Here is a 25,323-nt window from a genome sequence, read left to right on the forward strand (position 1 = left end):
ATTTGCCACATGATTTTGGGGGGTCCCCAGATGACAGTGAAGTGACAATTTAAGGATTTTTAAGGCCTGTTTAATACCTTAAAAAAATAAGAAAGAAAGGAAAGAAAAGAGAACTTTTCTGCATCAAAAGTCATCCACAAACTAGACTATAAAAACTGGTCAAACACTGGCCAAATTGTCAAATGATATAAGAAAGAGGCAAACATTTTGAAAATAGCCGATCTACCAGCCTCTATGTAACGTCTCACAAGTTCACAACCCGACACGTTTTGAGCTTGTAGATCTGCTATTTTCACAATCTGATATGAATTATTATAGTAAACATTAAACCACTATTTTCTCTTTGCGGGGGGGGGGGGGGGGTCCCATTTAGCTGGGGGCCCTCTGAAGCACCATCAATGACCCCTGGGGTTTCCCGTAACCTACTTTCAAAAAGCAGTAGCCAATTATAGCATTATAGAATGACGCATAATGATGCACGGATACTCCAAAAAGCAGTGGTGGAAAAATTACTCAAATGTTTTACTTAAGTAAAAGTATCAATACTGCAATGTAGAAGTACTGTGTTACAACTAAAAGTCCGGATTTCAAAATGTACTTGAGTAAAAGCATTGGTATCAAAATGTACTTAAAGTACCAAAAGTAAAAGTACTAAAATGTTTGAAAATAGCAGATCTACAAGCTCACAACGCGTCGCGATGCAACGCTTGTAGATCGGCAATTTTTTCGCCTAGGTATAAAATAGAACTATAGTGGTTAATGTATGTTTTATAGGGTTAGTAATAATATATATCTGCAAAGTAACTAGTAACTAAAGTGTTCAAATAATAATTGTAGTGGCGTAAAAGTACAATATTTGGATTCAAGATGTAATGGAGTAAAATTATTGGAAAGTAAAGTACAAATACCTCAGAATTGTACTTAAGTACAATTCTGAGGTACTTAGTTACTTAACACACCACTGCCAAACAGAAACAGAAAACAGAGAGTGTGAAGACGGTAAGCATGTGGTTGAAGAGAAGAGCAGTTATTTTTGGCTGACTATAATTTAGTGTAACACCCTCCACCCTCCAACCATTACATCTGAAACAGGAATGTGTGTCATTCTGAAACACTCCACATTCATTCTACAATCATTTTCACATACATGTAAATATACATTTATATAATCATGCCCCCCCCCCCATAGTGAAATGACTTATTTTCCTTTCTTTCTTTTTTCTCCAAATTAATGTGTGAAACAGTGGAAATCTAAGAGTGGCTTTGCAATTGTTTTGCTATTTTTACTATATATATATATATATATATATATATATATATATATATATATATATATATATATATATATATATATATATATACACAGAAATAATACAAAATATATGGACAGGCTGAAAATAGGGACGCTAAGCTGAAAGTAGGTAAACTGGCACAGCAATCGTATGAACTGAATTTGAGTTTAAACTAGAAAAAGTGCTCCTCGGAGGTCAGGTACGTTATTGTGGCCTTCTGGTGGCACTATATGAGGCCAATGTGAAAAGGGTGGCATTTCTTCCTTGGCCTAGTCGGGATGTGCGCGCAAAATTTCACGGAAATGGCACGCTGCATTCATGTTTTGAAGCTTTTTGTTCAAAACTGACCTATCCTGCAAAGTTTGGCAGCCAATGTAAGCCAATTTGGATGGAATATGAAATATCGGACACATCCGTCTTGATCACATGACTATAGAGATACTGTGTACCGATTTGCGTGATTTTTGGACAGAATCTGAAGGAGTAAAAAATGCTTTACAAAATTCAGCCTCCTGGTGGCGCTCTAAAAGGCATACAAAAAAAGTTTTTTTCTTAGCCTCTAGCGATTGTGCGTGCAAAGTTTCATGCAGATCGGTGCAGTTATAGGTAAAAACATGAATTGGCCTGTTATAGCGCCACCATGAGGCTGATTTGAAAATGTTCAAGTGGTATTTCTTCCTCAGCCTAGTGGAAATGTACGTGCAAAATTTGAAATTGCACACTGCGTTCATGATGTGAGGCATTTTGTTCAAAACGGCCCAATCCTGCAAACTTTGGAAGCCAACCTTAGCCAATGAGGAGGAATATGGACAATCGGACAGATCCGTATTGATCACATGACTATAGAGATACTGTGTACCGATTTGCGTGTTTTTTGGACAAAATCTGTAGGAGTAACATAAAAAAAAAGTTTTGTAAAAATTGGCCTCCTGGTGGCGCTATGACAGGCTGATCTGAAAAATATGGGGCAGAGGTTCTGCTGTGGCATCCAGGGAGTGTGTGTGCGCAGTTTCACAGCGACTGGGCCAACGGAGGCGGAGATTAGCTGGTCACAGACAGGCGGACAGACGGACGGACGGACAGACGGACACAGGGACGGACGGACGGGCAGACGGACACAGGGACGGACGGACAGGGGGCAAAACATAGACATTAAAAACAAATAATATATCATTTATATCATTATACATTTATTTTCCTCTCCTTTCCAATTGCACCCTCTGGTGACCATCACTTGTAGAACCTGTGATGTATATATCTCCTCATGATTGGTGTGTTGTTCTCTCTCTCTCTCTCTCTCTCCCTCCCTCTCCCTCACTCTGTCTCTCCCCCCTCCCCCCCTGCAGACAGCTGTCCTTCATCCAGGTGATCAACGTGGGCCGCAGGTTCCTGGTGAACCGGGTCCAGGACTACATCCAGAGTAAGATCGTCTACTACCTGATGAACATCCACGTTCACTCCCACTCCATCTACCTGTGTCGTCACGGAGAGTCCCACCACAACGTGGAGGGCCGCATCGGAGGAGACGCACAGCTGTCCGACCGAGGCAAGGAGGTTAGAGCATTGATTGGTGGGGTCCGGGGACCCCCAGGGGTCCTGGGGGGGAGTACCAGGGGGTCCCTAGCTAAATTAGTTACTAAATTAGCGTCACAATCATTTTAACCACTTTAACCATTATGTTATAGTTTGGATATTTAAAAATAGCAGATATATAAGCCCACAGCGCGACACCGAGTGTCACGCTGTGAGTTTGTAGATCTGCTATTATTTTTTAGTAAAAATTAGTGCTAATCTTTGAATATATATATATTTTAATGCGAACATGTTTAACTCAAATCTTTTCTTCTGGGGGGTCACTGTCAACAAAATATGAGATGGGGGTCCGCGGCCAAATGTCATTTTGGGGGTCCTTCACATGGAAAAGTTTGAGAATCACTGGGTTAGAGACGGTGTTAATTTTGACAGCACTTTTTTTTTCTCGTTTTAGTCAAGTCTCTATTTAATACAATTTTATTTAGTTTTAGTCAATTGAGTTTTAAATTGTGTTTTAGTCTAATTTATTTAGTCGACTAAATATCATAAGATTATAGTTAAAGGAGCATTTCACCCCTGGAAGAAACTGCAATCACTCAATGGTAATAGTATTTGTAGTAGATAACAGTAGCACAATTAAAAATGTGCACCCTATGGCCAGAAAAATAATGAAATATGTGTGTTTGACTAGGGTTTGACTGGACTGCTGCATTACTACAATGACCATAATGCTTTGGTGCACTGCACCTCCTTGTGGCAGGGAAGGTTGCATGTGGGTGTGATCTCCAACAACAACATCCAAACAGCATGCCAGTGTTGCCATGTCTGCTTATTATAAGTGGCTTCTTTCTAAAATGTAGTTGATATTTGGGCTTGTTTCCAAATGTTTTCATTGTTGTTTAAACCAGTGGTTGTCAAACATGTTCATGTATTTTTCCACAGACCCCCATCTGAAATTATAATTTGTGCCAGGGAGCCCCTAACAAATATGTGTCAAAAGAAATTCCCCCTCAAGATTTTTTTGTAAATAGCAGATCTACAAGCTCACAATGGGTCGCGTGACGTAAATAACGTCACGAAACCTTCGAAGATTACTATATATCTAAAAACACAGATTATACACAAAACAACCCCAGGATCTTGTTTCTTGAGTCCTAAACTTAATTAAAAGAAGATCTGGTTGCAAAATCGGCAAAATGTCCCTTTAACACATCAGGTGCCAGCATTTTTTCATAACAACTTACCGTGGGTGCCAGCATTCTCCCCATTGATTGCGCTTTGCTGTTTAAAGCTCTAGACTCCACGACCAGCAAATCCACGCAAAAAAAAGCATCCATTCATGTAGCGAGAGGACCCTGGCTACAGCCTGGAACCATAACATTTCACTCGCAAGTTACAACCGGGACGGATCGCGCATGAGCGGTTTTCCACACAGGAAACAGATTCGGAGATATAGGCGTTTTAAAGAAGGAAATAGACAGGAAGCGGATGGAAGCCATGTTTTTGTTTCCGGTGATCCATTTGGCCTATCCTTCTTAGGATCACAATGGGTACTCCCAGAGCTGCTCTAGCCCCGCCCGTGTGGAGAGAAACGAAAAAAAACTAAAAGACTGAAAACACGGTTCAGACCGTGAACGGCACCAGAGCGCTACTATGTGAAAACACGGTCCAGACCGTGATCGGCACCCGATGTGTTAATATACAGTTGATTTTTTTGACACAAAAGTATTTTGGCGGTGCCTTGATGGCTTTGTGATGCCTGATTTTACACTTGGTTGCATGCTGAAAATAGCCGATCTACAAGCTCTGTGAGCAATTTACACCCGAGCGCAACCAAACATAAAATGACTTGTCTTTTAGTTATACTGGATCTCTTCTCCACTATAGTCCCACCCTAACATTTTAGTCTAGTTTTTATTTGTTGACGAAATTGTCAATATATTAAGTCTTTTAAATTTCAAGTACACACATGTGCCCACATCAATAAACAGACGCTACATGCTGTAGTTATGGCAAATGAGTTGATACAGGGGAAGGCTTTCCTGAACAGTTGTGTTTATAGAAGTGACTAAAAGATAGACACAGATTCCTTAGTACCTGTGTACACCCTTAGTAACTAGGCGTGTTAGAAGATCTACAAATCCAAAGGGGTTGGGGTGAACGATCATTCGCCCATGACACCCATTCTACCCATGATAGGGGTTTATGCATCAGGTCTGACAAAATATGTGATGTTACCTCCTTGAGGTCTGGGTGAGGACTGTCTGATTGTACTGATATCCCAATTCCACATTCAGCTAAAAATTATGTTTGAGGTATGGTTCAAATGCCTGAGAACTCTTCTTTAATTGCTGCTACGTTACTGAAAGATATCCGCTCTAAGCTCCTTAGCATGATGTACAGTAGCAATGTAAGTAAGTAAGTCAAGGTGCTGTACAAAACACAATATAAAAAACATACAGTTAACAGAGCAACATTAGAGCAATACAACATTATAAAAAAGGGTTTGCGGAACAAGCGTCTTTTTTAACTAAGGGAATTCCATAGCGTGGGAGCAACTACTGCAAATGCTCGGCCACCCTTAGTTTTGAGTCTGCATGGTCTTAGGGACAACCAGAAGACCTGAAAGATCTTGTGTTTTGAAGTGTCTTCAATAATTCTGAAATGTAAGAGGGGCCAGCCCGTAAAGTGTTTGTAGGTCATTAATTAATAGGTAGCCAGTGATGTCTAGCCAGCAGAGTTGTATAGGCTCTATGGCTAGTATTTGTGAGAAGTCTGGCAGCCACATTCTGAATCAATTGCAGTCTAGAGATAGAAGGGGGACTCAGGGTGGTAAAAATGCTATATGGCGAGCCAATATCTTTTGACCCCTACTTCTGGCATAACCATGTTTAAACTATGTCACAACATAACCAACTCTAAGCTAATGTCAAAACATAACCATCTCTAAGCTAATGTCAAAACATAACCATCTCTAACCTAATGTCAAAACATAACCTAACAATAGTTTGGGGTGGGGACCAAGCCCTGGAAACTCACTCAAACAGAGACATAGAGAACAAATATCTCAGAATGAGTTGTAATGGAGTTGAATCTTCTCAAATAAGTGATTATCAGATACATTCTCATACAAGTGCCTATCACATTGACCATGTGTTGTTTTCTTGTCAGTTTGCGACGGCACTGAAGTTGTTTGTGGAGCAGCACCGTCTGTCGGACCTGAAGGTGTGGACCAGTCAGCTGAGAAGAACCATCCAAACCGCAGAGGAGCTGGGAGTTCCTTATGAACAGTGGAAGATCCTCAACGAAATCGATGCAGTAAATGCCACAGCTTTTCTAACTTATTGTGTCCGACGCACACCGAAGGACGAGTCGAAAAATATCAATGCACACCCGTGTTCATATCCATGCAAAATAGCCTTTATAACACATTAGCCCATTAATACCGGGAATACATCTGTCATTTTAGATTTTAGCTGTAACCATTATGTTATGCTTTGGGGTTTGGGCTATTCAAAAATAGCAGATCTACACGCTCATCCAGTGTGTAGATCAGCGCTATGAGCTTGTAGATCTGCTATTTTTTAAATTTATTTTTTTATCGTGAACATTTGTGAAAATTGTTGAATATACTGTACATGTTTTTTAATGCAAACATTTTAACTCAAATCTTTGCTTCTGGGGGGATTCTACAAATATCTTTGAAAAAAAAACAGTTTAAAAAAAAACATGTCTCAAACCTTTTTCATGTCAAGGACCCCTGAAATGCGGACCCCCATCTCAAAAATATATTGTGCAGGGACCCCCCAGAAGGAGTTACAAATGGTCGCTTTAAAATATATTAAAAAAATAGCAGATCTACAAGCTCATAGCGCGGCTACGAGCTTGTAGATCTGCTGTTTGAATAGCCAAAGAAATCAAAAAATGTTTCCCGGTCTAAATGGGTTAGAGAGAGTTCCAGCGTTTCATAGAGTCCTGTTGATGTGTGTTTCAGGGTGTGTGTGAGGAGATGACCTACCAGATGATTGAGGAGAAACACCCAGAGGAGTTTGCTCTGAGGGACCAGGACAAATACCACTACCGCTACCCAGGAGGAGAGGTAAGGAGGACATCTGTTTTACTCCAGGGTACAAGTGGTTTTTAACTGAGAGAAACGACTGCAACACTTCCAGGTTAAATAAAAGTCTGAGGGTGCACGGCTGTCAATGTCATGAAAGTAAGGAAATAGCCAGCAGACAATGAATGTCCCTTTTTTAAATGTACCTCTCACTAGAGTTCTCAACGGCCCTGAAAATTAAGGCCCGGCCCTAACTGGGCCCTACTGGGCCGGCCCGAGGCTCGGCGCGGCCTGAACAATTACCATACTCTTAGGCCCGAAAACCTGAAAATGCGTCATTATGTGCTTAATGCCATCAAAGTCACGCATCCAACAAGCTTTGAACTGAGCAGATTGGACCTTCTGTTCCAGAGATAATGGTCAAAACATCTTGAAAAAAGCCACTTTCGACAAACTAGATACCTGAGTTGAGCTGCGGTATTTGGGGGTAATACTTTTTTTTTTTTTTTTTCACAGAACCAGAGGCTCGGCCCGGCCCGACCAATTAGCATAGATTTTGGGTCCAGACCAGGGTAGGGTCGGGTTCGGGCAGAATTTGAGAACTCTACCTCTCACGGACAGAGACAACGGACGCGTTTTTCAACCTAATTAAATAGGTCTTCCTCAGCGTTGTCGGAGTGGTTTTCAAAACTACTGCAGGACATTCATTGAATGTCCGGCACTGGCTCTTGGATAAACTCATCCCCTGGCCGGACTGGCCCTTGTCTACAGATGGCTCATTATCTATTATAGTAATAATAATAATCTTTATTTGTATAGCACCTATCATGACATCAAATACAGCCCAAAGTGCTTTACTAAAAAGAGATCAACTAAATAAAAATAACACAATATAAAACAATAAGATCAAAAACATGATCAAGAACAAATTAAAAGGAGGCAAGATTAATGAAAAATTAATGCAAGAAAATAGCAAGAACAAAACATCACCAGAACCACTCAGACTACCCTGTCACCTCTGTAGGTACACACTTCAATGAGGAACCAAGCAAGAGTAAAACATTGGGTCTTGAGATTGCTTTTAACCCATTCAATCCGGGAACGCATTGGTGTCATTTGAACATTCAGTGGATTTTCTGTGGTCTGGGGTTTTCTGAATAATTAGGCTGAAAAGTAATCTGAGCTTGGCCCTTCGGCAGTGAGGTCACAGCCGATTAATCCCGCCCACTCTCCTCCTCGCCCCTCCCCTCTGCTATCCTTTCCTTTGGGGGGGGGGGGGGCGGAGCAGAGGCGATGATTCACAGGCAAAATCCCTCACCAGCGACACCCGCAGGCAAAGATAATTTTTTTCATTGCAGTTGAAAAGGCTTTAGAAATGTGAGAGAAAAACACCTGCCATGGATCAATGGAGTGGAATTTTTTGTTAAAACTTTCTATACACGTTTGAAGGACCAAGACTTTTAATGTGTGGTAAAACTGAACGTCATGAAACCTTTAAGATTTATTTGGCTATTCAAAAATAGCAGATATACAAGCTCATAGCACAGCACCAAGTGCCGCGCTATGAGCTTGTAGATATGCTATTTTTGAAAAATCGTGAATATTTGTGCAAATCCTTGAATATATATTTTTAACAAATTTTTTTGCTTTTCGGGGGTCCCTGGAACAAAATATTTTGAGATGGGGGTCCACGGACAAATACATATCATTTTAGAGGTCCTTGACATGAAAAAAGTTAGAAGTGAGAACCACTGATATTATAGCAACAACTGTAAGGATTTAGAAGATGTTTTTAGAATCCCCAGAAGCAAAGATTTGAGTAGAAAATGTTAACCTATAGGCCTATATTAAAAGATTTGCACAGATTTTCACGATTAAAAAAATAAAAAAGCAGATCTACAAGCTCGTAGCGCATCTGTTATCTAGCCCAAAGTATAAAATAGCAAAAAATCTAAAATGACACAGTATGTGTTCCCGGATTGAATGGGTTAAAGCTATCTATGGTCGTTGCCTGTCTTATATGTAATGGGAGCTTGTTCCAGGCCGTTGGCCCATAAAAGCAGAACGCTGCTTCGCCATGTTTTTATAGGTCTACATGTGCCTCTGTTAAGTCACTTGTGTATTCGTCTTAACTGTCGATAGGCTATTAGTATTTATTTTTGTGTTCTATGGACCACAATGGAAACAAGCTTGGCTTTTTTTGTGTCTAATCCACATTGGCGGTGCTGTGTAGTCGTACCAGGACCTGGTGCAGAGGCTGGAGCCGGTCATCATGGAGCTAGAGAGACAGGGGAACGTTCTGGTCATCTGTCACCAGGCCGTCATGCGCTGCCTGCTGGCATACTTCCTGGACAAGAGTGCAGGTTATATCTACAAACCCACACGTCGACACTTAGCATGTATACATGTACAATTAGATCTACAAACCCACACGTGGACACATAGCATGTACACATGTACAATCAGATCTACAAACCCACACGTGGACACATGCATGTATACATGTACAATTAGATCTACAAACCCACACGTGGACACATAGCATGTATACATGTACAATTAGATCTACAAACCCACACGTGGACACATAGCATGTATACATGTACAATTAGATCTACAAACCCACACGTGGACACATATCATGTATACATGTACAATTAGATCTACAAACCCACACGTGGACACATAGCATGTATACATGTACAATTAGATCTACAAACCCACACACGGCCACCTGCATGTATACATGTACAATTAGATCTACAAACCCATATGTGGACACATGCATGTACAATTAGATCTACAAACCCATATGTGGACACATGCATGTATGCATGTACAATTAGATCTACAAACCCACACGTGGGCACATGCATGTATACATGTAGAATTAGATCTACAAACCCACACATGGGCACACGCATGTATACATGTACAATTAGATCTACAAACCCACACGTGGACACATGCACCACCTATCTACCTATTGAAATATATACTAAATCTACATTTACAGGGAACCACTAAAAGCAAGAGTAAAACATTGGGTCTTGAGCTTGCTTTTAACCCATTCAAAGTGAAAATAGCCGATCTACAAGCTCACAGGGCGTCAATGTACTGTAGCTATTTTAACTATAATAAGATGTTTTTTCAAAATAATAACAAAGCCCTAATAAGATTAGGCATAAGGGATAAGGCAGGATATGCCCCCATGTCTTAACACCACAGAAGTATCTCAGTGTCTTGTACATTGATTATGTTTATTAGATGCTTATCTTGTCTTAACAAACAATTCCACAATCCTAATACCACATCAGGCTTTTATTGTTATAAAGTTGACCTTGCCGCACTATAGCCTCAGTAGAACATAATGCTTTCCCCCACATGTGTGCAAGAAAGAAAAAAAAACATGACACTGCACAAAGGTTCCTGTTATGTTTAGAACATATTTAGCACAGCAAAAAAAAAAGAAGAAGAGTATTCAGTCATTTTCCATCACAACATACCGTTATTATGTCGGATGTAAACGGACACAAACAGAATGAATTTGCTGTACAAACTGTGGAAAAAAAGGCTTTCTCAAAATAGACCCAGAGTTGGCCAGAGTGCTGTCCTGAGCAGTGGTGGAAATTAACTAAGTACATGTACTTAAGTACAATTTTGAGGTACTTTTATATGACTGGAGTATTTCCAATTGTCTATACTTTTACTTCTACTACATTTCAGAGGCAAATATTGTACTTTTACTCCACTACAATTATTTGAACACTTTAGTTACTAGTTACTTTGCAGATATAAATCATTATATCATAAAACATACATTAACAACTTTAGTCCTATTTTAAACCTAGGCTATTTGAAAATAGCCGATCTACAAGCTCACAACGCGTCGCATCGCGATGCGTTGTGAGCTTGTAGATCTGCTATTTTCAAACATTTTAGTACTTTTACTGTACATTTTGATACCAATACTTTTGTACTTTTACTCAAGTAAATTTTGAATTCCGGACTTTTACTTGTAACAGAGTACTTCTACATTGCAGTATTGATACTTTTACTTAAGTAAAACATTTGAGTACTTTTCCCACCACTGCTCAAAATAGACCGTATGTTGGCCAGAGGTTGGCTGTCCTGAGGTTGTTGTTTTTTTGGCCGAGTCAGGGCACAGGAAGTGGGTTGTGTGTTTTGGGAGTAGTTTAAAAGCTAAACCACAGTCTAGCAGTGTGTTGGCCTGCAAAGACCAGCGGACGGCACACCTCTGATCATGGCACACTGGGTGCCCTTAATGCTGGGGGAAAAGGAGAAGTGTAATGCGTATTTAAAAGGTCACACACCAAATAATACGTCAATGATTAAATCTGGTTATCGTCACTGTCAGGGTAGAAACCTTGTATGTCCACAACTGTTACTTTTCAGGAAATGGGGGGGGGGTCAATATTTATAAACCCACACCCACAATTTCAATTCAATTCAAAGGGCTTTATTGGCATGAGGAAACATACGTTTACATTGCCAAAGCACAATACAACAATACAGCAATACAATCAAAACAAAAAATATGTACATTTGAAAGTCAGAATCTTCAATAGATCAATTTCTATGTACCAAGATCACTGGGTGCAGGTATAGTGCAGGAATATACACAATGATTAGTCTTTAGGGTGGTTGTGTTCCGTTTGATATCCTTCTCCTATCACAGCAACTCACGAGTCTTGCTGCTGTGTTTGCACATTGTTGTACTTCGCCCAGAAGATATGGGAGTTTTTCACACATTTAGCCACTTTCACCTCGACTTATAAAAAGAAAATCTCGAAAATAGCCGATATACAAGCTCACAACGCATCACGATGTGGCACGTTTTGAGCTTGTGTATCGGCTAGTTTCACTGCTTTTGTGTGACACTCTTGGACGCCGAAGTAGGACATTAATTTACGAAGAAAACAATGTATATATAAAAACTAAATATAGAGATACAAGGTTTCTGCCTGACGGTGACGTCGTGTTCATCACTGCCGCTGTGTTAACAGTCAGAGACACCAAGTGGAACTTCTGACCACAGTTGACATAACCAGAGTCACATTTTGTGTCGCCACAGATGACCTGCCCTACTTGAAGTGTCCCTTGCACACGGTTCTGAAGCTCACCCCTGTGGCTTATGGTAAGACACCATCAACCTGGTAGGGGGGGAAAAAGCACCTCATTTGTGTTGTTTTATAGTTGTTTTTACTGCCTGGTCTGTCTGTCTGTCTGTCTGTCTGTCCGCCTACCTCCCTCCTGGACCGTGACTGTTTCCCCCTGTCTGTTCCCCTTCCCTCTGCCAGGTTGTAAAGTGGACATGTTTGATCTGAAGGTGGAGGCAGTCAACACCCACAGAGACCGACCACTAGTGAGTGTGTGCCTCTCTCTGTACTCTTTACGCCTGAGTTATACTTGGTTGTGCTTGGTGTCGTCCACCCCAAAAAAATCAGATCTACAAGCTCATAGATCTGCTTTTTTTTAAAGTGCGGGACACAATGCACGATCAGGTAAAAATCGAGGCAAATTCTGCACCATCTGTTTTGACCCCTAAAGTTGACCTTGCTTTGCCTGCTCACACGTGAGTTGTGAGTCATCTGGTCTTTAATTTTAGGACATCTGAAATGTGCGTTGTTCCTCGTGGAAGCCGGATCATCAATCTCTCGTGATCTATGATCGTTGGTAGTATTTGCCAAGCTCCATTCCTCAAGCACACATTCTTGCACAACACAGCTTCCTTTGTGAGAGTGGAGCCCATGCAGTCAACTTTACACCCTGCCTTCTGTGTGCACTTTAATATAATTATATCTACTGTATGAGGACTCTCTTTATATTATTACATTCAGCCTAGTATTACATGATTACATGATATGTCAGTTACCAGACTACCTGTTTATATAAAACGAGTAAATGATACAAAGAAATAGATATTACAAAAAAAAAAAATAGCACATTAGAAACTTCAATTTAAAATTAAAATGAATGAGTGGTAAAACAAAATACATTAAAACATACATAGTATACACAGTACACACAGACACCCTGGTCAAAATACAACTACCAACAAAAGAAATCACTACATGATCAAAACACTAAAATGAAATAAGAAAAAAATAATAAAATAAAATGTTGTTTATCTCCAATCCCAATGACGGAACATGGGTTCCCCATCAGTTTGTGTAGATCAATGGTTCTTAACGTGGGGTACGAGGACCAGCAGGGGTCCAAATGGAGCCTTACAGATACTGTAACTCTGAGAGTGTACTAATGGAACCAAATGGACCCTTATGGGTTCCATTTGAACACACTCCGAATGAAATAACACTGAGGATACAGTCTAGATTGGGGGTCCCAGATATTTCTGGGGGGAAAAAGTGGGGGTCCATGGCCTAATGCATATCAAATTGGGGGTCCTTGAAATGATGTTCCTGGTGTAGATGACGGTGTGTAGCACTTAACATAGCCTTGACGACCATGCAGTCTTATGCGAAGGTTAAAATGTAATGATTTAGATAGATGCTGGGTTAATTTGTTAACCTGGTATCCTCTAGTAGTTTCAATGTACATATTATTATAATGTTTTGATAGTACATTGTTTAGACTGATGCTAGGTTCATGGTTTACCTGTGATCCTAGTTTACTGAGACACTACGCTGTCTATCTGCATTCTATTTGTGTTATACCAGTGGTGTAAAGTACATGGACTCAAGTACTGTACTTAAGTACAATTTTGAGGTATTTTTTACTTTACTGGAGTATTTTTAATTTCCAATACTTTTACTTCTACTATACTACATCTCAGAGCCAAATATTGAACTTTTACTCCACTACAATTATTTGAAAACGTTAGTTACTAGTTACTTTGCAGATATAAATCATTATAAAACAGACATTAACCACTATAGCCCTATTTTATGCATAGGCTATTTGAAAATAGCAGATCTACAAGCTCACAACGCGTCGCATGGCGACGCGTTGTGAGCTTGCAGATCGTCAATTTTCAAAACATTTTGTACTTTTGGTACTTTAAGTATATTTTGATGCCAATACTTTTACTCAAGTAACATTTGAACACAGGCCTTTTACTTGTAACAGAGTATTTTTTATATTGTGGTATTGCTACTTTTACTTAAGTAAAACATTGGAGTACTTTTTCCATCACAGGTGTATACCTTGCTTTATTGTAAGTCGCTCTGGATAAAGAGTGTCTGATAAAAAACGCCTACATTTGGTTTAACCCATTAAAACCGGGGGAAGCATCCATTTGATTTTAGATTTTTGTATTGGCTATTCAAAAATGGCTGCTATTTTTGAACATTTTTGAAAAGTCTTGAAAGTGTGAGAACAAGTTATTCAGAGGGCATTTGTAGAATCGGCCTCAGGTCTTTAAAGGAGCAGTTCATCCCCGAAAATGACTTATTTTCTGTCAATTACACACCCCATGAAGCCTCGAATTCATGGAGATTTCTTTGTTTTTGTCGCGTTCCTAAGCCAATAATTTGATGAGTTGGAGACTCAATCGAACTGCAATTGAGTCTCCAACAGCTACAGTAGGAGACTCCGCCGGTCATCAAATTATTGGCTCAGGAATGCGACAAAAACAGAGAAATCTCCATGAATTCAATGCTTCATGGGGTGTGTTATTGATAGAAAATAAGATTTTTTTTGGGTGAACTACTACTTTTAGCCCATATTAGACCGGGAACGCATCTGTGTCATTTTTTGGATTTCTTTGGCTATTCAAAAAATTGCAGATATACAAGCTCATAGCGCGGCACCGAGTGCTGCGCTATGAGCTTGTAGATCTGCTATTTTTTGAAATCGTGAAAATGTGTGCAAATCTTTGAATATATATTTTTAAAGCATTTTTAACTCAAATCTTTGCTTCTGGGGATTCTACAAATGTCTTTTAAATCCTAAACATTTTTCTGAAAAAACATATGTTGCTATATTAGTGGTGCTCCAACTTTTCAAAATATTGTGTTCCAGGGACCCCTAGAAGCAAAGATTTGAATGAAAAATGTTCGCTTAAAAAATATATATATACTCAAAGATTTGCACAAATGTTCAAGATTTTTCAAAAATAGCAGATCTACAAGCTCATAGCGCGGCACCGAGTGCCGCACTATGAGCTTGTAGACCTGCTGTTTTTGAACAGCCAAAGTATAAAAATAATAGTTAAAGTGGTTGCTTTCCCAGTCTTAAAGGTATCATGACATTCATTTTCACTTTTTTTATTTTCAATGTTTTATTTGGGGTTTTATGACCTCAATTACACCCAAAAAACCTGAACTTAAAACATTCAGTGGATTTTCTGTGGTCTGGGATTTTCTGAATAATTAGGCTCAAAAGTAATCTGAGCTTGGCCCTTCGACAGTGAGGTCACTGTCGAATAATCCCGCCCACTCTCCTCCTCGCCCCTCCCCTCCCCTATCCTTTCCTTTGGGGGGGGGCGGAGCAGAGGCGATGATTGACAGGCAAAATCCCTCACCAGCGACACCCGCAGGCAAAGATTTCTTTTTTCATTGCAGTTGAAAAGGCTTTAGAAATGTGAGAGAAAAACACCTGCCATTGATCACTGGAATGGAATTTTCACTTAAAACTTTTTGTACACTTTTGAAGGACCAGGACAAAGACTTTGAATGTGGTGTAAAAGTGAATGTCATTAAACCTTTAATGGGTTAAACGGAAGTCCCAGGCAGTGAGTGCATAAACACACATTAAAGTGGGCTGTGGGTGAGAGTGTCATGTCTGCGGACATCAACCGTAACAATGCCCTCAGATGCATCATTGTTTTTCCAGTAGCATTGCCACCCACCCACCCACACACCCACACACACCCACACACACACACACACACACACACACACACACACACACTGACTAGTCACAGCATCTCTCCTACGTTCTCAGCATAATCATGATTTCCTTTATGTTGACTATACTTCCCTTTCTGTCCTTCCTGCACGTGACACTATATTTGTCTCAAAGACCATTATGTCTCATATCCGTTACTTTACTTTGCACTTATTGCTGCAAAAGAAGAGAAAAAAAAAGATCCCAATGGAAGTCAGAGATATGTAGTTTTACATTAGCCTGGCATGGCCAGACTAATGTCACTGCGTAGATATTAGTCTGGAATCTCTGTGTGGAACCTGCATTTCCGAGGGGCAAAAAAAAAAAAAAAAGGCCTCCGGTGATAAACCCGCCCCAATCCAATTTCTATTGAGAGGGGCCAGACCTAATCTGCAGAGGGCAATTTTTGTTGTGTGATAAAATATGGACTCCTTATATGTCCTCTGACGGACTGAACTTAATAACCCTAGAATGTGTTGTAGAGGCAACTGTATCTGTAAACCCTAGCATTTTGTTTATTTGTTCTCGGTATTGTCCTGTTCTGTACTGCATTGTCCTTTGTCTTGTCACAAACTACAAAAGTTTATTTATTTTTGGTATCAATTAGTCTGCTTAACTGTTGCCCCCCTAAACCTAAATATCACCAGTGTTTTGTCCCCACCACGCCTCCACTGAACCAGGTATTAAATGTCTCCTCTGTTCTGTCCCTCCACTCCAGCCAGGTTTCAAATGTCTCCTCTGTTCTGTCCCTCCACTCCAGCCAGGTTTCAAATGTCTCCTCTGTTCTGTCCCTCCACTCCAGCCAGGTTTCAAATGTCTCCTCTGTTCTGTCCCTCCACTCCAGCCAGGTTTCAAATGTCTCCTCTGTTCTGTCCCTCCACTCCAGCCAGGTTTCAAATGTCACCTCTGTTCTGTCCCTCCACTGCAGCCAGGTATTAAACGTCACCTCTGTTATGTCCCTCCACCGCAGCAGGGTAAAAATGTCACCTCTGTTCTGTCCCTCCACTGCAGCCAGGTATTAAATGTCACCTCTGTTTTGCAGCAGGGTAGAGTGCCAGCAGAAGGCTCCCAGACGGTGTTCCTCCGTCGGAACAGCTTCACTCCTCTGTCCAGTCAGGACCAGCTGGTGAAGAGGCCCCGCCTCTACAGCGTGGGGAACCCGCCCAAGTCCCGCTGGCCGCCGCAGGTGCCGTCTTTTCACAGCATGGAGCTGCCTGAAGGGCCCGAGTCCAACAGCCAGGTCAGTACTGTCTGTCTACTGCAGTGGCTCTCAGACTTTCTCATGTCAAGGACCCCCAAGTTGACACATATTAGCCCGCGGACCCCCATTTGAAAATATATATGCCAGGGACCCCCACAAGAGAAGCATTTTATACAGCCATAGCAGTGATTCTCAACCATTTTAATACCAAGGATATAACATCTTGAGATTGAAATCTCATCTAGCGAGACTTCCGGTGGGGCGCATTCAAGACAATCACGTTGCATGGTGTTCTGTCACTTTGAACGTCAGATCTCACCAAAAAACTCAGGGAAAAAAGCTATTAAAATATGCGATTTAGCGCAAGGACCATAGGAGTTTTTAGCTGTGGCACACCAGGGATGGAGTTATGACATTTTTCTACTGTACCATTCATCCTAGGATATCATAACAGCATAGAAAAGGTAAGAAAACCGTGGGGCAAAATTTCCCTTTAACTCATTTATTGCCAAGTAAATCAATTAAAGAATTGCCCATTTTGCCAGCGATTTTTCATGGGAAAAAAAATCATTTAATTCATTAAAAACAGCATGTCTGGCCAAAAATGCAGGGGGAAAAAAGCAACTCCAGTTACAGCTGATTTATGCACACGCTAACCAGGAAGCAGATGGAGCATAAAATATTGTGATCACGTGATCTTTAGATCTCTCTGCCTCTGAGCTGGTGGCTCATAGGATGCGTAAGAACAAAACAAAGCAGTTTGGACGTATTATCCGTCAACGGCACCCTGGGCAAATGAAAAATTGGACGGATTATACATCAATGGCACTGAATGCGTTAACCTGGTGGTCTTGCTGCCTTTGATACAAAGGTAGGGGTCCTTGCCTGGCAGCTCTGGCTTAATGCACTGGCTTTAAGGGCTGCAACTCTGGGCACCAAGTTCAGCAGGGCACCAAACACCTGGCAAAAAAGGAAAAAGAAAAAAAGACTGGAGTATTGCAAGTAACAGCGCTGAAATATTGTCCTCCAGCTGCTGAAGTAGCGCTAAAACAGTGCCGAAACACGTTGCTGGTGAAGCAAACAGTTTCCGCAGAACCTCCTCCTGACCAAACGGCCATGGGGGGAACCAAAACATGTCGTAGCCCCGGAGACCACGAAAAGGTTGATCCGGGCCCTGTTGCCTGGCCATGGTCGTTGCAGGGGTATGAACAGTTTGTGGCTGGGTGTGGTGCATGTCCTTGGTGATGCGCTGAGCTTTGACTACACACCTCTTCTTGTTCAGTTTCAGGAGCGAGGGAAGTTGGCCTCCCATTATGTGCGCTGCCGACTGCAGCACCCGCTGTAGGTTTTTCTTTTCTCGGGCGGTACAGTTACCGTACCAGGCAGTAACACATCCTGACAGAACGCTTTCAATTGAGCTGTGGTAGTACAGCCTGAGGATGTGGGAGCCTAATCCGAACGTCGGCAGGCGACAAAACCAGTATAGTCGCTGCTGAGCCTTTTTCCTCACATGCGTGGTGTGTGTATCCCACCTGAGCTCCTCCTCAATGTGTACTCAGAGAAACTTGAAACTTGCTGATAAACCTGTGCATCAACCAAAAAACACCTTTCATGAATCTGATGTTGGTGTTAACTCATTCAGTGCCAAGTAAAAAATAATTGCCCATTGTGCCAGCGATTTTTCATTTATCTTACCTTTTTAAGTACACAGAATATGTATCTTTAGTATGATTGATCCTCTGATGGTTGATAATCATGGGGCCTTTCACTGTGCTTCTGTGAGAACAAAAAATGTCACCGCAACTTACCTTTCACTTTGACATTGAAAACAACATGTCTGGCCAAAAATGCAGGGGGAAAAAAGTCACTCAACTTGCAACTCAAGTTACAGCTGATTCCCTGCACACGCTAACCAGTAAGCAGATAGAGCATAGAATGTTGTGATCACGTGATCTCTAAGTTTCTCTGCCTCAGAGCCTGAAATGGTGGCTCATTCGATGCGCAAGAGCGCCATCTAGTGGTAAACACTGAAAACACAGTTTGGACGTATTATCTGTCAATGGCACCCTGGGCTTTTGAAACATTGGACGGATTATATGTTTATGGCACTGAATGAGTTAAGTACAGGACTACACTACAATAGAATATTTTGTGAATTAGGCTTCGTCAATGAGGCCTGTTCCTGACTGTAAACACTCAGAACTCAAATTGTACAAAAGTTATTTTCAAATGCTGGTGTTCCTTCAGATTGTCTAACCGACTGAAACTCTTGTCACACTGTTTCCATTGTGGATACACTGGTGTGCTTTCAGGTGTCCTAACTCATTAAAATGCTTGTCACAACTGTTAACAGTGGAAAGGTTGTTCTCCAATGTGGATTCGCTGGTGTTTCTTCAGACTACCTAACTCATTGAAACTCTTGTAACACTGTTTACAGTGGAAAGGTTCTCCTCCAGAGTGGAGATGCTGGTGTGTCTTCAGGCTGCGTAAATTACTTAAACTCTTGTGGCACTGTATACAGTAGTAAGGCTTTTCCCCAGTGTGGACACGCTTGTGTCTCTTCAAATTGTCTAATTTAGAGAAGTTCTTGTCACACTCTTTGCAGTGGTAAGGTTTTCTCCAGTGTGGACACGCAGGTGTGTCTTCAAATCGCCTAAGTTATTGAAGCCCTTGACACACTACTGTTTACAGTAGAAAGGTTTTTCTCCAGTGTGTATAAGCAGGTGTGTCTTCAGGTGCGATAGCTGATTGAAACTCTTGTCACACTGTTTACAATGGAAAGGTTTCTCTCCAGTGTGTATAAGCAGGTGTTTCTTCAGGTTCCCTAACAGACTGAAACTCTTGTCACATTGTTTACAGTGGAAAGGTTTTTCTCCGGTGTGGACACGCAGGTGCGTCTTCAAATGCCTAAGATATTGAAGCTCTTGACACACTGTTTACAGTAGAAAGGTTTTTCTCCAGTGTGTCTAAGCAGGTGTGTCTTCAGGTGCGCTAACTGATTGAAACTCTTGTCACACTGTTTACAATGGAAAGGTTTTTCTCCAGTGTGTATAAGCAGGTGTTTCTTCAGGTTGCTTAACCATCTGAAACTCTTGTCACACAGCTTACAGAAGTGGGTTTTCGTTCCTGTGTACGTTAGATGATGAGTCTTCTTTTCTTCACCTGGTTGAGTGAAAGTCTTGGTAAGACTGTAAGATCTTGGTTGGTTTGTGTCTCCTTGTTTCTGTCTGGTTCCGGACCTCCTCACTCCTTCCAGGAGTTGTGGTTCATGATCACACATAGGCTGTGATGGGGACGGAGTTGTAGGTTCTGTTGGGGCTGGAAGAGCCATCCTTATGCTCTCTGTATTATTACCTCCCCTCGCTCTCTGTAGCTTTCTCTTAGCACCTACCCTATCGCTTTGCCTCGATGGGAAGAAGTGATACTGTAAAGTACCTTCACACCATATGTATGCTGAACAGAGCTGTGGTCTTGACCTCATCACGGACACAAACCGTTGCCACACATGCCTAACAACACCGATTTGTAGAGCCCGACCGATGCCAGTTTTTTAGAGTCCTAGAACACCAATTACCGATTCTGACTGATATTTCATCAAAAAGTGCAACAATTTTCTAATTAAATAGCCGAATAGCTGAAGTTTAAAAAAAAAACTGTACACATTGGCTTAAATAACTGCCGATGCTGCTGGCGTCAAAAAAAGGCAAATAATGGCCGATATAACGGTATCGTCCAGACCAATATATCGGTCGGGCTCTACTGATTGGTCCCTCAAATTTGGGGAGGACTGACATCATCAATATGACATCATCACCACGACGGCGGAGATACACATGGAAGCAACGCCGTTCTTGGACCCTGTCCGTTTTTCCTTTTCATGCATCTATCAGTTACTAATTGTGTTATTTTAGTGTTCACAATCTGGGAACCCAAAGTATATATATTTTTTTTAACTGCGCCCTCTGCTGTTTTTCTCCTTTGAATTTGACTCTGGGGGGACCTCCCACTAGAATGTGGATAACAGGATGTTGGCCGATAGGTCCACCCTCAGCCCTCCACTTCCGGTCCACGTGTCTTTGTTTACATTCCTAACATTCCTAACTATACACGTTGTAACAGGAGCGCCCGACAGATTCAGCTCTGAATCTGTTTTGAGAGATTATATTGCAGCATTTTTTTCCATTGAAAAACATGGTGCTGCAAACAGTACAGTCACAAAGCAAAGAGATGATTACTTACAGTAAACCAGAAAGACACTAGACGTTTGGGTTGTGTAGTTATCTTGGGCGTTGTGCTCAGTGTAACTGCACAACTAGATGCAACACTATCTCTTACCGGAAGATAATACAAAACTAGAAAAGAAAATGTCAAAGGTCACGCATGATTTATGTGAATTATGAACACTGCATGGCATTCACACCCATTGTATAACGAGAATCAGCTTTTTTGTCACGTCACAGATGTATGGGTGTACAAAAGCAGGTGAAATTCATTTTTGATCAACTCTCCATAGTTTCGAGAAGAGGGGGGGGGGGGGGGGCAGGGGGGTAACTGGGGGCTAAAATGGAGGGGGCTAAAATGAAAAACACTTCGGCAGCACCCGTCACCCCGCTGGTGAAGTGAACGTTATCTGCAGCACCCCCTGCTGACAAAACAGTCGCGGAGGACGACGACAACATAATGCGTCGTATTTCGGGGCACCACAAATGGTTAATCCGGCCCTGTTGCCTGGCCGAACAGTTTGTGGCTGGGGTGGTGGGCTGGTGCCTGTCCTTGATGATGGTTTGCCCTGAGCTTTGACTACACACCTCTTCTTGTTCACCTCCAGGAGCGAGGAAAGCCCGCCTCCCATCTGCCAACCGCACCACCCACTGTAAGTTTTTATTTTCTCGTGCAGTACAGGTACCGTTCCAAGCCGTAACACATTGTAGTGGAAAATAATCATATATTGTCCATGCAGAAGATGAATCCATGAGCCCAAGTTTATTCAGAAGAGTGTCACGCATGTCAACAGCATATTTCCCTCACAAGGCTTCAGCCTTGCTTGTCCTCTCACTCAGCCCATCTCATCCCATAGCTCCCCAAATGTCTCATTACTAGTGATGGGTCGTTCATGATTGATTCGTTCAAAAGAACTAGTTCATTGCCGTGAACGAATTTGTTCACTTCCTGAAACTGTTACATGCCCCCTATCCCCTCCCCCCGTACACAGGATGGGAGGGCGGGCTGTACGCGCGACGTAATAATAACACTCCCGGGTTAATGTTTTTCACTAGAAAATGGCACTACTGAACGAGAACGTGAACGAATCATTTGAACAAATCATTGCCGTGAACGTGAACGAAATTGTTCGTTCACTGAAATGAAATTTTTTTCCCACCACTACTCATTACAGTCACTTTATATACTCATACAAGCAGGACAACAGGCCAAAAGGACCTTGACAAACAAGACAATAGAAGGGTTGTTACAGTCAGACCCCCTGGCTGGGGCCACCCAGCTTTGTCACCAACAAACCAGCTGACACCTTGGTCAGAACAAAAGAATCACCTGAGGCCATTGATCAAAAGGGTTGATTGAATCGAGACAGGCCTTCAGGCCAAGGTGTTAACTCACACCCTTACTAGACGTGACCAGTCAGAACAGTAATTAACTGGACATGAAATATAAAAAAAACATGTTTCCCATTACACATATCCTGAGGATACGGAGGCCTACTCCGAACTTCTTCAGGCGGCGAAACCAGTGTAGTTGCTGCTGAGCCTTTTTCTTCACATGCGTGGTGTGTGTATCCCACTAGAGCTCCTCCTCGATGTGTGCTCAGAGATACTTGAACTTGTTGATACACCTGTGCATGAACACAAATCACGGCTGTAAACACTTGAATCTGAATATGACGTTGGTCGTAGGAGCAGGACAACACAAAAATTGAAATTTAAGACGTTTCATGAATCTGGCTTTGTCGATGAGGCCGTTCTTGACTCTAAACAGATTGTCTAACCGACTGAAACGCTTGTCCCATTGTTTCCAGTGTGGATTCGCTGATGTTTCTTCAGAGTACCTAACTCATTGAAACTCTTGTTACACTGTTTACAGCAGTAAGGTTTTTCCCCAGTGTGGACACGCTCGTGTCTCTTCAAAACACTTGAGGCAGTGAAGCTCTTGTCACACTCTTTGCAGTGGTAAGGTCTTTCTCCAGTGTGGACACGCAGGTGAGTCTTCAAATCACTTAAGTAAGTGAAGCTCTTGTCACACTGTTTACAGTAGAAATGTTTTTCTCCAGTGTGAACAAACTGGTGTTTCTGAAGGCTACCGATTTGACTGAAACTCTTGCCACACCGTTTACAGTGGAAGGGTTTTTCTCCGGTGTGGACACGCTGGTGTACCCGTAGGTCTTTTAACCGACTGAACCTTTTGTCACACTGTTCACAGTGGAAAGGTGTTCCTATCGCGTGGAGACGTAGGTGATAATTCAGATCCTCTGACGCTTGAAACTCTTGTCACACTGGTTACAATGGAAAGGTGTTTCTCCAGTGTGGATTCGAAGTTGGTGTCGCTTAAGGCTCCTTAAGCTACTGAAACCCTTGTCACATGGTTTACAATGGAAAGGTTTCTCTCCAGTGTGTGTAAGCAGGTGTGTCTTCAGGTGCACTAACAGACTGAAACTCTTATAACACTGTTTACAGAGGAAAGGTTTTTATCCGGTGTGGACAAGTTGATGTCTGTTCAGTTCAGTTGACCTAACAGTCTGAAACTCTTGTCACACAGCTTACAGAAGTGGGTTTTCGTTCCTCTGTACTCCAGATGATGAGTCTGCTTTTCTTCACGTGGTTGAGTGAAAGTCTTGCTAAGACTGTAAGATCTTGGTTGGTTTGTGTCTCCTTGTTTCTGGCTGGTTCCAGAGCTGGTGACTTCCTGACAGGCTGCAGTGGTAATCTGTCTGTTCCTCAGCATTTGGCAGTAGAGGTCGTTGTGGCTCCTCTGCAGGTGTTTATGGAGGACGGCCTGAGACGGGAAGGTGTATGGACACCCAGGACATAACACCTTAGTCTGGGAAGACTGGGACTTCTTCACTCCTTCCAGGATTTGTGGTTCATGGTCAAAGTTTCCGCTACACATAGGCTGTGATGGGGACGGAGTTGTAGGTTGTTCCGTTGTGTCTGGAAAAGCCATCCTTATGCTCTCCGTATTATTGTCCTCTTTTGTTCTCTGTAGCTTTCTCTTGGCACTTTCTCTATCTCTTGGTCTCAGTGGGAAGAAGTGATGCTGTAAAGTACCTTCACATCTTATGTATGCTGAGCAGAGCTGAGGTCTTGACCTCATCACAAACCGTTGCCACACATGCCTAACGACACCGATTTATAGAGCCCGACCGATGTAGAGTCCGATGCCAGTCACCATTTAATAGAGTCCTAGAACACTGATTACAGATTCGGACTGATATTTTGTCGAAAAGTGCAAAATAGCCGAATAGCTGAATGTTTTTAAAGAATCGGTACACATTGGCTTAAATAACTGCTGATGCTGATGGCATCAAAAAAGGCAAATAATGGCCAATATAACAGTATATATCGGCCAGGATATATCAGTCGGGCTCTACTGATTGGTGCAGGCCGCCGTACCTCCATATTTGGGGAGGACTGACATAATCAGTATTTCAAATGCGTACATTTATGGGAAATATCAGATCTACAAGCTCTCAATGAGTTGCATCGCGACGCATTGTGAGCTTGTAGATCGGCTATTTTCAAATGGCCGAAATGTATTCAGGGCTGAAGTGGTTAGTGTATGTTTTGTAATAATAATCAACATCTACAAAGTAACGAGTAACTAAAGTTTTCACATAAATGTTGCGGAGTAAAAGTACAATATTTGTATTCGAGATGTAGTGGAGTAGAAGTAAAAGTATTGTAAATTGGAAATACTCAAGTAAAGTAAAATTCCTCAAAATTGTACTTAAGTACAGTACTTAAGTAAATGTACTTAGTTACTTTCCACCACTGATTACTACTACGGTAAATCAGAAAGACACTAGATGTCTGGGTTGTGTAGTTATCTTGGGCGTTGTGCTCAGTGTAACTGCACAACTAGATGCAACACTTTCTCTTACCGGAAGATAATATGAAACTAGAAAAGAAAATGTCAACGGTCACGCATGATTTATGTGAATTATGAACACTGGGATTCACACCCATTGTATAACGAGAATCAGCTTTTTTTGTCACATCACAGGTATGGTGTACAAAACCCGGTGAAATTCATTTTTGTGCAAATCTCCATAGCTTCGAGAAGAGGGGGTTCAGGGGGGAAACTGCGGGAAAAAGACAAATAAAAATAATAATATATATACATACATATATATATATATA

At 41.7% G+C, this 25,323-nt stretch overlaps 1 protein-coding gene and 1 long non-coding RNA gene across 2 annotated transcripts in view; one reads left to right on the top strand and one right to left on the bottom strand.

Annotated features, from left to right (window-relative positions):
* Positions 1-7,648, bottom strand: part of LOC308096711 — a 776,952-nt gene extending 769,304 nt beyond the window's left edge. The window contains exon 1 of the long non-coding RNA XR_013934145.1: positions 7,402-7,648. This is a non-coding gene — a long non-coding RNA (uncharacterized lncRNA). The remainder of the gene's footprint in view (positions 1-7,401) is intronic.
* The window catches only part of LOC308096707 (6-phosphofructo-2-kinase/fructose-2,6-bisphosphatase 2-like), a 68,223-nt gene that overhangs the window by 32,312 nt on the left and 10,588 nt on the right, over positions 1-25,323 (top strand). The window contains exons 9-15 of the mRNA XM_080444125.1: positions 2,639-2,846; positions 5,997-6,143; positions 6,820-6,924; positions 9,116-9,245; positions 11,978-12,040; positions 12,204-12,268; positions 16,796-16,993. Coding sequence (XP_080300251.1) covers positions 2,639-2,846; positions 5,997-6,143; positions 6,820-6,924; positions 9,116-9,245; positions 11,978-12,040; positions 12,204-12,268; positions 16,796-16,993 — 916 coding nt within the window. The remainder of the gene's footprint in view (positions 1-2,638; positions 2,847-5,996; positions 6,144-6,819; positions 6,925-9,115; positions 9,246-11,977; positions 12,041-12,203; positions 12,269-16,795; positions 16,994-25,323) is intronic.

The sequence above is a fragment of the Gymnoscopelus braueri genome, assembly GCF_963280865.1.
Source record: "Gymnoscopelus braueri genome assembly, chromosome: 12".
In the NCBI taxonomy this organism is placed as follows: domain Eukaryota; kingdom Metazoa; phylum Chordata; class Actinopteri; order Myctophiformes; family Myctophidae; genus Gymnoscopelus; species Gymnoscopelus braueri.